At 36.9% G+C, this 12,061-nt stretch overlaps 1 protein-coding gene across 4 annotated transcripts in view; it reads left to right on the forward strand.

Moving 5' to 3' along the window:
- The window catches only part of LOC149076665 (pre-mRNA-splicing factor CWC22 homolog), a 336,314-nt gene that overhangs the window by 224,134 nt on the left and 100,119 nt on the right, over window positions 1-12,061 (forward strand). For all 4 annotated transcript variants that reach the window (XM_089244291.1, XM_089244289.1, XM_089244288.1 and 1 more), the window contains exon 12: window positions 3,816-3,961. In XM_089244291.1, the coding sequence (XP_089100417.1) occupies window positions 3,816-3,961 (146 nt within the window). The remainder of the gene's footprint in view (window positions 1-3,815; window positions 3,962-12,061) is intronic.

The raw sequence follows: 12,061 nt of genomic DNA on the forward strand, positions 1-12,061 counted from the left end.
AATTCAAAAAATTGAGGAAATTTGGGAAAAAACAGCATTCAATGCGGGTAAAATGGATTCCCCTCATTTAATGCTGTTTTTTTTCAACTTTCTTGGAATATCTCAGTGAATATTGCACTTAGACACGTTGAATTTTTTTGTCGGAGACCAGGAAACAACTTTCCAATTGAGTTTTGGGGCACAGGGTGTCCGCATAAAAAGTTAACATTTTTATTTTAATGGCTCTGTAACCCCTGGCAACATGAATCAAATATCTGAGTACTACACATTATTCGGGTACTTTTTCCAATTGGAAGTATGCCTCTAGGACCAATGGTTCGCCAGGAAAATGTCATATGCTCCGTTACCTACACGCCCTTTATATTAAATATAGTACGACTGTTATGTGAAATATTGTGTTGTGTTTAAGCCAACACGCACGTTGCTTCGCTCGCCTGCGAGAGAGCGGTCACATTATGAACCAAAAAGCCACTTGAATCTCCACTTGAAGCTTGTCATCCAATGAAATATCAGATTTTGACCGTATCAAAATTGAAGTCAACAAACTGATAATTTTCGTATTTGAAAATCTGATTATTTATATTTTCCGATGGGCTTGAAATCCTGATAATGAATCATTATTATGTTCACACGAACAGTTTTGTCACTGCGTACATGATTTCTCTGGAATGAATGGTTCAAACAAATATTTAAAAAAAATTTTCACACGCATTTTAGTTTTTTTTTTGAATTCATAGTAGGGCTACAACATGAACCTATATCCTTGATACATATATTATTGTTGAAAACAATGTGGAAGGTTGAACTTTTCAATTGTGATTCATTTGTGTGGCTACTCCCTCATTACTACTTTTATCCGCATGAAGAGAATAAAATTAACAAAACTGCTTGCTACCACTTTTTGCAATTTTTATCATTATAAGAATGCGTATTTTGGAAGCTACAACTGATATTTCTCAATGAAACCATACTCTTTTACACGAAAAAACTAATTTGGAAATAATAAAAATTTCATCCAGTACTGTAACTTGATGACATTGTGCCGTCTTCAAGCGCAGAGTTTACATTGATTAAAAATATTTTTTTTAAATTGGACTGACACAACACATAAAACATACAAATCAGACTGAGAAAACACAAAACAATAAACTTCACAAAAAGTAACATTACGATGATACAGACACTTTGTGATCACAAGGGATTTATTCTATTTTTACTGTACTCTATTATGTTTATTTTGCTTTTTCGTTATTTTCATAAATTAAAAATTAATCAAATTAAATTCAAAAATATTTATACTTCGGACAATTTTTAAATAACTATTTTCTAATGGGAAAACGGGAGGAGGGGGGAGAAATGAAGGGGGAGTAGAAAATTACTCATGTTCGCAAGGGGGCCACAGGAATGAGAAATGGTTGAAAGGGGGCCATGGACAAAAAAAGGTTTAGAACCACTGATCTAGAGGTCTAGGGCATTCACCCGGAAAGTGAAAGGACATGGGTTGGATTCCCTGCAAGGCAGTTGAATTTTCTCTTTCCAAAATTCATCTTCGCAACAGCCAGTTGTTAAAAAATCTTCATATGGTAGCAGAGAGTGACATCATCCTTGTACACTTGAGTTTCACCAACACAAATCCGATATAGCTTCCATATTCAGGTATGAAAATATCTGACAGTTAAATGGCGACAGATATGAGTTGTGGACCATCAGGAATGAAAAATAAAGTCATTTTACCAGGAAATTGCTTCACAATGATTTATATTAATAGGGAATCAGGAGATAGGTATTTGACAGAGAAAGTACTCAGACAGAGAATCTCCTTTGCTTTAAATTTAAATTAGAAGATATTATTGAAAGAGCTAAGATTTTTTAAAGAAATGGAAAATCAGTCAGAAGGGAATATATAGATTGATTTATTAGTAAATATATAAATGTGGGCCTCTAACTTTTACTTACAGTGGATCCTGCTTATAACATTTTTTAAAAAACTCATAAAAGATGTTGTAAGCAAAGAAAACACTTTAAACAAGAAATCTTAATGGGAATTATTTAGAGTTGGGACGACGAAAATAATACAAATACAAATACAAATACAAATACAACGCCACAACAGGCAAAATGCCCAACGAGGTGGCTGATAAAAAGATGCCCATAAAAATATGGTTGTCATATGTTTCAAAAATACAGCAACCCAATTAAAAATGCAATTAACACAAATTACAAACAATATATACACATGATAAAATATTATACGATGCCCATAAAGATTACTTATGGTTGTCTTATTCTAAGAATGGATAGCTTCTCGATTTACCCCAACATGTTTATCGTATTTCTTTTTAAACGTGTCAATTGTGTTACAATTTACTACCTCCGGGGGTAAGCTATTCCATTTATTAACAACCCTATTGGAGAAAAATTCCCTGCGACACCATAACCTTGCATTGTCCCTCACCAATCGATACTGGTGTCCCCTTGTAAAAGCAGTCGATTGGCGGTGTACTAAAAGTTCATGGTCCATCCTATCCATCCCATTGAAAATTTTGAACATTTTGAACATTTTGAATGTACCACTTGTACCAAGTGGAAAAACATTCTAAATGGGAACATTATAAGCGAAATGGACTGTGTGTTTTTAGATTTAATACATGTGTTAAATTCCACATGTTCAATTATCAGAAGCTTTTGCTACTAGTAGATAATGAAAGTAAATAAACCTTTGGACAGAACATGTTTTTAGAAATGAATTATTTGATTTACAGAGATACCTCCTTTTCCTACCCAGAAGATGGGCCCTCTGCTCTGTCCCAACGGAGAAATATAAGCAGGTGATCAAAGACCTGGGGCATACTGGAAAACAATTCATAGAGATACCATTGAATTATAAGGGAAGGGGAAATACTTTTTTTTTGAGAGGGACCCACTTTCACTCAAAAGGGACCTAGATTTTTTGAATACCCTGGGTTCTGGGACCAAAGTAAATTAGAGTACAGCAGCATCTCTGATTAACTCACAATTTGCTTTTATCAATAAGCTAATGTATCATACCATTTCTCAAACTGCCACTTTATTCAGTCATAATGCACAAAAGGTGAATTACATTGTCAACCCATCTTCACTTTATGGTCAACCCTGCCAACAATCAAATGTGGTTATGACAAATTGGTGAGCTCTACCTCCCCCTTCTCTGTTTTCTCTTATGACACATATAAGGTAGAAATGGGACAAATATTTGGCTCTTTTGCCAAATATTCGGTTCGGCCGAATATCTGTAAATCTAAACACAACAAACTAATTTTAAAAAATTATGTTAATGAGAATTTCTCGGAAAAAACTAAAAATTTACTGATTATATTTTGTTGTGTGGTGTATACCTATCCCTTTCTGTGCAACAGGTCATGTCAAGGTGAATTTCTAGGATAAATAAAACATGAAACTGAAAATAGAATCCAACTGCAATAATGTGGAAGTAAGCATGAATTACACAAGTTCATCAACTGAAGGATGCACCCAGACAAGAAACATATTGAGCTGCTTAAAGGGGAAAAGAACATCTAGAGAGGAAAAATGAGCCATAAATTTTATGATATATTAGTACTTGAGAGTAAATGGTGGTTGACATTTTTATCAAGCTCTCTTCAGATCTTTTATTAGACTTTTATAATGTATACTCGGCCTTAGGTACATGCTGAACAAAAATTTTCTGCTTAAGGTACTTGCATGTATGAGTTTTATATTAGAATTTTTAACATTAGTTATTGATAAAAAATAGAAATAAAATTAATATACCTTGTTAATTATTGATCCCTTTGTAGATGAAGAAGAGAATAAAATTCATGACATGACTGAAACAAACTTAGTGGCATTGCGAAGAAATATATATCTCACCATTCAGTCAAGTTTGGACTTCGAAGAATGTGCTCACAAATTATTAAAACTAGAGTTGAATCCTGGACAAATTGTAAGTTATTACCACACAAATATTTTTCTGTTGCCATTGCAATATTATTATCAGTAACTTGCATATGCAGTGGAACCTCTAACTCAACACACCAAGCAGATCAAAAGCATACCAACTTAAGAAGCGGATATTAAGTTAGTTTTATTTCATTTCACCTTTAATAATTTTTAAAAATTGTTACATTTTTTTGCTTGAAAATTGTTGAAAAATTTTATACTCCATCATTTACAAATTCATAAAATATTTATAAAGTATTTTGATCTGTAATTTTCTACAAAAAATTTTCGCATGCAGAATAATCCTAAATTAGGTGGAAAAGGCATATTTTGATTGCTGAAAGATCTGTTATTTGCCAATGAGTAGTGCAGTTGCCCAAAATAACTTTCATTCTCACTCTTAAAATATTTTAATCTAGCTTTCTGGACCAAAATATTTTGAATCTTTTGCTCAAAAAATTCAGAAATCATTGACATCTGTCTGTGGTTTTCTAGGTCCACAGGTTGAGTTTTCAGATTACAAACCAAAAAATAATGGGAAGTAACCCTACCTATATACACTGAAGAGCCAAAAAAACTAGTGAACCTGCCTAATATCGTTTAGGGCCCCTACGAGCCCACAGAAGTGCCGCAACACGACGTGGCATGGACTCGACTAATGTCTGAGATAGTGCTGGAGGTAATTGACACCATGAATCCTGCAGGGCTGTCCATAAATCCATAGGAGACAGAGGGGGTGGAGACCTCTTCTGAACAGCACATTGCAAGGCATCCCAGATATGTTCAATAATGTTCATGTCTGGGGATCTAGGTGGCCAGCGGAAGTGTCTAATGTCAGAAGAAAGTTCCTGGAGCCACTTTGTAGCAATTCTGGACGTGTGGGGTGTCGCATTGTCCTGCTGAAATTGTCCAAGTCCGTCGGAATGCACAATGGACATGAATGGGTGCAGGTGATCAGACAGGATGCTTACGTACTTGTCACCTGTCAGAGTCGTATCTAAACGTATCAGGGGTCCCATATCACGCCAACTGCACACGCCCCATACCATCACAGAGCCTCCACCAGCTTGAACAGTCCCCTGTTGACATGTAGGGTCCATGGATTCATGAGGTTGTCTCCATACCCGTACACGTCCATCAGCTCGAAGAAATTGGAACCGAGACTCGTCAGACCAGGCAACGTGTTTCCAATCCTCAACAGTCCAATGTCGTGTTGTCGGGCGCAGGCGAGGCGTAAAGCTTTGTGTCATGCAGTCATCAAGGGTACACGAGTGGGCCTTCGGCTCCGAAAGCCCATATCGATGATGTTTCGTTGAATGGTTCGCACGCTGACACTTGTTGATGGCCCAGCATTGAAATCTGCAGCAATTTGCGGAAGGGTTTCACGTCTGTCACGTTTAATGATTCTCGCCAATCTTCGTTGGTCCCGTTCTTGCATGATCTTTTTCCAGCCGCAGCGATGTCGTAGATTTAATTTTTTACCGGATTCCCAATATTCACGGCACACTCGTGAAATGGTCGTACGTGAAAATCCAAATTCCATCGCTACTTCGGAGATGCTATGTCCCATCTCTCGTGCGCCGACTATAACACCACGTTCAAACTCACTTAAATCTCGATAACCTGCCATTGTAGCAGCAGTAACCGATCTAACAACTATGCCAGACACTTGTTGTGTTATATAGGCGTTGCCGACCATGGCGCCATACTCTGATTTGTTCCATATCTCTTTATTTGCATACGCATGCCTTTACCAGTTTTTTTGGCTCTTCAGTTTATATAAAGGTGTGGAGGGAGAATCTTTGAATCATATCAATCAACAAACAATTGACAGAAACAATAAAGCAATATTTGAAACACACAAGAGTAAAATAAAACAATAAACCTGTTCACTAATTATATGTGGTAGAGATGACTGAATACCAAGTGAAGATTATTGGAAAGAATAGTCACATTCCTCTTTGGGAAATCAAACCACCAACCTGTTGTGTTGAAATTCGATGGATAAATTTTTACATTTCTTTATATTATTTTTTTTTTTGATTGTCTGCCATTTTTTTACATATGCATTTTTGGAGACGTTAGAACCAGGCACAGGTGGCCACGCAGCTATTCTTTGCTCTGATAGCTTCAATGTAACACAATATCCTCTTCTCATTCTTTTCTCCCTCGCAAATGTTCCCTGATATGCTTTGGCTTGCATTCTGCAACGCTCCTGGAAATTCTTCTCTCGGCGGACGTGACACGACCCTGACCTTTGTGACGTAGAAAGTCACCTTTGGCTTCTTTTCCTCTCTCGAAGGGCGAGCATCCCCCTTTTGTCAAAGAGTTGGTTTTGGTGACTTGAAAGAAAGAGGTTAAAAAAATGTAGTGCGTGGAGAAGTGAGGCCCCTTGGGGGTGCAGGCAGTTAGCTGAGCCCTAATGATTCGTGGGTATCTTGTAAAGGTTTTTTTGTTATAAACAAAATTAGTAGTCAAATGTTGTACCAGAGATTCGTGATGATTTTTTGACAGTGGGTGAGTGAAACGACTTCGAAAATCAGGGTCTGTGAAAGGAGAATGTCATGCAAGAGATTGGAGGTACGAATCAGCACCTCCGGACAGAAGATAACTGTGCGTAAGGACCCTCATGTAATAAGTATCCTACTGTTATCTTAAACAGTTATTCATCACACAGCTGGAACCTTAAGTACCCTTCGAGAACTGAAATCATTCTGAGGGCCCGCAATCAGGGTCCTTGGTCGTCGACGCTGGACTGTGGCATTCTAAAAACTGAAGATATCCCGAGGGCCCGTAACTTGGGTCCTCGGTCGTCGACACGGTACAGTAGCAAACAGAAGCAGAAGATACCCCGAGGGTCTGTGCCCAAGGTCCTTGGCCATCTACGTTGAACAGTGCCATTCGTGATCCTGAAAGTGGCCAGAGGACATGCAACCAGAGATTCCCGGTGTATCGTCATATTCTCCCGAAACTCGTCGTCAGGTGCCTCAACGACCTCCTCCTCTTGGTCCCATCGTCACTCCGGACTCGGAGAAGTTGCTTGAGACCCTTAGACTTGTTTATTTAACTTCCTATATCTATCCTTTCACGAAGAATGATCATATTTGTACTGATATAGGAATAATTTTTGAAGTCTATTATTATCATTATTTCACTCATTCGATTTACAAAATGTCCTTGTATTTAATCAGGAATATACTATTTATATGGAAATACGATACCAATAGTATTCTGTGTATTCCAGCGGAAGCTGTGAACTCAGGGGGCCCTCTTAATGATGTTAGAAAGAGTGATTAAAATGCATTCATTATGATTTATAAGAAAATGAAAAACTGTGTTTTGTGTTTTCACTGTGTCAACTATGATTTTAAACTTTGATATTTTGTGTTTTTAGTGAACCTGGGTAGTTTGTTTTGGTTTGTCTATTCCTCTCATCACAGCCAACCCCCTCTTAACGATAAATTTAAAAGTATAATTGGTAACTTAAATCGCATTATAACAAACCTTATACTTTTTGGGCCTGTGCTCCAGGGCCGCAATTAGATGTTTGGTTACCCTGGGCAAGTGCACATTTTGGTGCCCCCTTGTAATGTTGAAGGAGAGGTTTAAGAATAGAATTTGTGCCCCCTGGTCCAGCGCCCAGGGCATGAGACCCTCCTTCTCTCCCCCCTAGTTGCGGCTCTGGTGTGCTCTTCCATTAAGCTACCTAGGACAGAAATTTTCTTTCCTAAGAACACTGTGTTCCTCTAGGCTGAACAGGACTGTGCAATAGACAGCCTTCTGACTCAGTAACAACTTGTAATGAAATTGGTTACACAGTGTTCTTAGGGAAGAAAATGTAGCTTAATGGTAGAACACGTGCCCGGAAAGTGTGCAAGGTTGGTAGTTCAATTCCCCATAGAGGAATGTGACTTTTCTTCCCAATTATTTTTGCTTTTTACCCAGTCATCTGTACTTCATGCATGAGAGTAATGTTGTTAAATTTTTTCAAACTGGTCAACATGTGTGATTTCTAAAAATGACTTGAAATCATGTAGTAATCATAATTGACTTGAGCAGAATGTGGTCATCAAGTGTTGAGTTAAAGAGGTTTTCCACTATTGAATTTAGTACTGTTTCAACTACGAGAATAACAAATATTGAGTTACTGTGTGTGTGTGTGGTTGTTGAGTTATCAAGTTTGTACTGCATATATAGTCTGTAGCAGACGTATATAGTATGAGCGGGTCTGCTCCGCTCATAATTATTCATAATTATTTGAATATAAAGGTAATAAGTTGAAATTTGAATTTATTTAAATGGTAATTGTTTAAGGATGAATATTTATTTAAAAGATTATTTTTTTGATTTATTTATTTTTTGATTTTTGATTTATTTATTATTATTTTGATTTTTGATTTATTTATTATTATTTTGATTTTTGATTTCTTTATTATTATTTTGATTTATTGATTATTTTTTTTTATTATTATTATTAAAAGATTATTTTTGAAAAGTGACTAGGTAACAGGTATTATATTGAGACTTGGCATTTGGTATTCGTAAAGGATGCGTGCAGGAGGGTCACGAGTTATAAAAGATTATGTAGGAAAAGAAGATGGTGCTTTAGGCCAACTGCCGATGAAGCACAATTCATCTGGCAAGGTATGAAGCTATGAAATAGGAATGTAAGAGGGAAAATACATGAATAGTTGACGTCAATAGATTCTGGACCTTCACTTGAAAGAAGATGCAATTTGAACGCAACTTGGAAAGAAAGAGTGTACTGAAGAGCGAGGATATTTGAAAGACATTGAGTCATCATGTATAGGTTACCCTTAACCTAACTGCCGGTGCGACTTCCACACGGGTGTGTAATCGTCACCTGGCAATGCATGGGGCTGGCTAACAGAAGAAAGGTGTTCTAAAATACATGAATAGGAGCTGTCATAGAGTGAGATTTGGTACGTGAGGCATAGGTGTAGAGAAGTTATGGATAATGAGAATAATGAAATTTTCGAATTAATGAATAGTAGGGGGTCATTCAAGTATATTACGTCAGCATCGAGGGGGGGGGGAAAGGGGGTTTTGGATTTGCTGACTTTTGATGACAAGGGGGGGGGTTTGAGGGTTGCTTACGTCATCAACCACCCTTTTTGAAGATATGAAATATCCTAAGCTGCTGACGAAATTTTGCTGACAGGGGGTCGAGAGGGGTCAGTGTTTTGCTGACTTTTGCTGACAGGGGGTGGGGGTCAAAAATTGCTAAAAATCTGCTTACGTAATACTTGAAGGCCCCTAAGGATTAGAAATGGATGTAAGAGAGGGATCTAAATACAAAGCGGCATTGCCCATTAGAGCACTTGTGCTCTGCAAGTAACATAGGGGTGGCCTTAGGTATTAATTTGGCCACCTATGCGCTTTGACATTCTAATTATTTAGGAAGGGGCAAAATTAATTAGGGCAGATGAATAGCACAGATCTTCTCAGGAATGTTCACGCTAAAGTCCAATGGAATTGCCCTTGCTTGAGGCCTCAAATTAAAATGTAGTACGGAAAGAAAAATTAGAAGACAGAGCGAATCCGAGATTCTCTACGGAGGAGCCGAAGAGGACGTAAAATCAACAGGAGGACCCTATGGAAGTTGAAAATTTGTTTTGAGGAGACAGAGTTTGGAGTTTTCCTTCAGATTGGGAGAAAAAGCTGGAGGTTCGGGCGTGGATTTTGTGGAGAACTTCGGTTCTGAGCTTCATGTAAACAAAACTAGGCCTGATTTAGAATCACAAAAAAGTGTGACTTTCATAAAAAAACGGAAAAACAAATTGATATTTTATTCCAAAGATTTAAATTGTTTTTTCAGGGTTAGTTTTTTAAAATTTCTTTGGGAGAGAATTTTCTCTATTCATACGAAAAGCCGGTTGTATCAATTAAAATTAGACACTGCAATTCAAACTAATTACTCTTAATTCCAGGTTCTATTGCTCCTTTTTATTCCACATCCATTCTTCAATTCAAACTTTAAAATTTACATATTTGTTCAGTTACGCAAGGTGGCAAATTGTGGGAGGGAAATGAGTCATATTTTACTCACCGCCGCCAGGCAGAGGGGTCCGCACTTGTTGCTGTTTTCTGTCACTCCTCTCAGCAATTTTTCTGGAGCTCGATCCTGGAGCTTTCATCCTCTGTCGCCAAACAGCGTAGTGTTCCCAAGTTATCACTTACGGTTACAGTTGAATTAAGCAGGGAAATTATCTATATATCATACCTCCCCCTTTAGAAAACTTGCCACCGAGGAAATTAATGACGGAGTTTCAACTAAATTTACCAGTTCATTATGTTTCATAGTGTCCAATTCTGTCCACCGCTTTGCATGCTGGTGTGTGTCTTCTGGTGCCACTTTGGCCTGGTCAACGATGCCTTGATGAAGCTTGGTCGAAGATGCCTCGATGAAGCCTGTTCGAAGATGCCTCGATATGAAGCCTGATCGACGATGCCTCGATGAAGCCTGCAAGGGTGCTGTAATGGTGACTTGATGATAATACCTCGATGATGGCGCTGTGAAGGTGCTTTGGCCCTGACAAACCATGAATGGACCCTGGTGTGGTATGGTCATGATGCAGCTCATCGTTGCTCCAGTATGTTTGTGTACATATTTCAAAAGGAAAAAAAATATTCTTGGTTATATTGATATGTTACAAAACAGCACACCTCTCCTGGCGGTCACTCCTTCCCTCTCCACACTTACCACCTGCATGCTATTGCTTGCCTTACAGATTTGCCAAAATTCTGATTTATATTCAATTTGGAGAAAATGCATGTGACTATATACCAAAAACAATCGAGTAGAGATAGTGACGCCAGGACAAATAATACACATTCACAAAATCCAAACATATACATCAATACCACAAACGTCATTATCAACAACTCATGTAAATTGAGAATTCAAGAAAAAATGTCAATATTAACAATTGCTTTGCTCTGCAATGATGAAGAAAAAAACTCATTAGACACATTCACCAACTCTAAAAAAGATTTTGATTTTGATCTCTCTAAACATCATGCAATCTCAACTCTAGAACAAAATTCAAATTCCAAAAAAATTCAATCAAATTTCATGTACAATTTGGCACACTGCAATCGAAACAATGTCTGTCTCAAATAATTCAAATTCAACAAACAAAAACAAATTATATTCAAAAATTTCCATCTATACTGACTTTGTATTTACAACAGGGCTTGTTCAAGATTCATTCAAAATTTAAAATGTGATGCGTGAATTCGTTGGTAAACACTGTTATCAAAACATTCGAGAACAACCAAAATTAAAATTTGTCATTTCATACAATCATTAACAACTATCCTTGAGATCTGCAACATTAAAATTACTGTTAAATTTTAAATTGATCTGATTTTATATATTTATATATATATATATATATATATTGTTTCATATGTCAAACTGCAACTCAACCACGGGATCAATGTGGAGGTGTTATAGTTCAAGTTATGCATAGACATAACAAATCAATGGCAATTGTATCACCTCAACACAAGTTATCTTACAATGCCTGCACTGAAAAAAAATTATGTTGTAGGCATGGATAGTATATCTCATGAAAGTATATCTCAAAACACTCATACAATCAATCAGAAAAATTTTGCATCTTGAAAAATTTGAATGGCATCATTTTAAGCAGGGTTGGCAGGTTTTTGACACATGGCAGTTTTTGACGGTTTAAACCGCATTTTAACTGTCACGTCAAAAACCCTCCGTCAAAAACCTTTGTCAAAAACCTCAAATATTGCTTTTCGATATAAAGATTCCCATTGAAAATGCACACGTTAATTGCATGTAATGTTTAAAGTGACTATGTTATACAAAGAATAAATATTTAATAAGATTCTAAAATAATTTTCTACTCCCGACAGAATTATTTTGGACAATATATGTTTTTTTTTTCTTATAAAATTTGAATAAAGCATAACATGAACATTGAATGGAAAACTGTGGAACGATTTGACATTCTTTGATTCAAGATGATTCTTGACCTTCCAAAATTTCTTCAACTGCTTATATATATGCATTGATATAAACTATCTGCTGCACTCTTTTTACAACAGA

This window comes from Pholcus phalangioides, unplaced genomic scaffold, assembly GCF_987345545.1.
Source record: "Pholcus phalangioides strain wild (caught in Gottingen) unplaced genomic scaffold, Ppha-v1.0 ptg000015l_1, whole genome shotgun sequence".
NCBI classification, from domain to species: Eukaryota; Metazoa; Arthropoda; class Arachnida; order Araneae; family Pholcidae; genus Pholcus; species Pholcus phalangioides.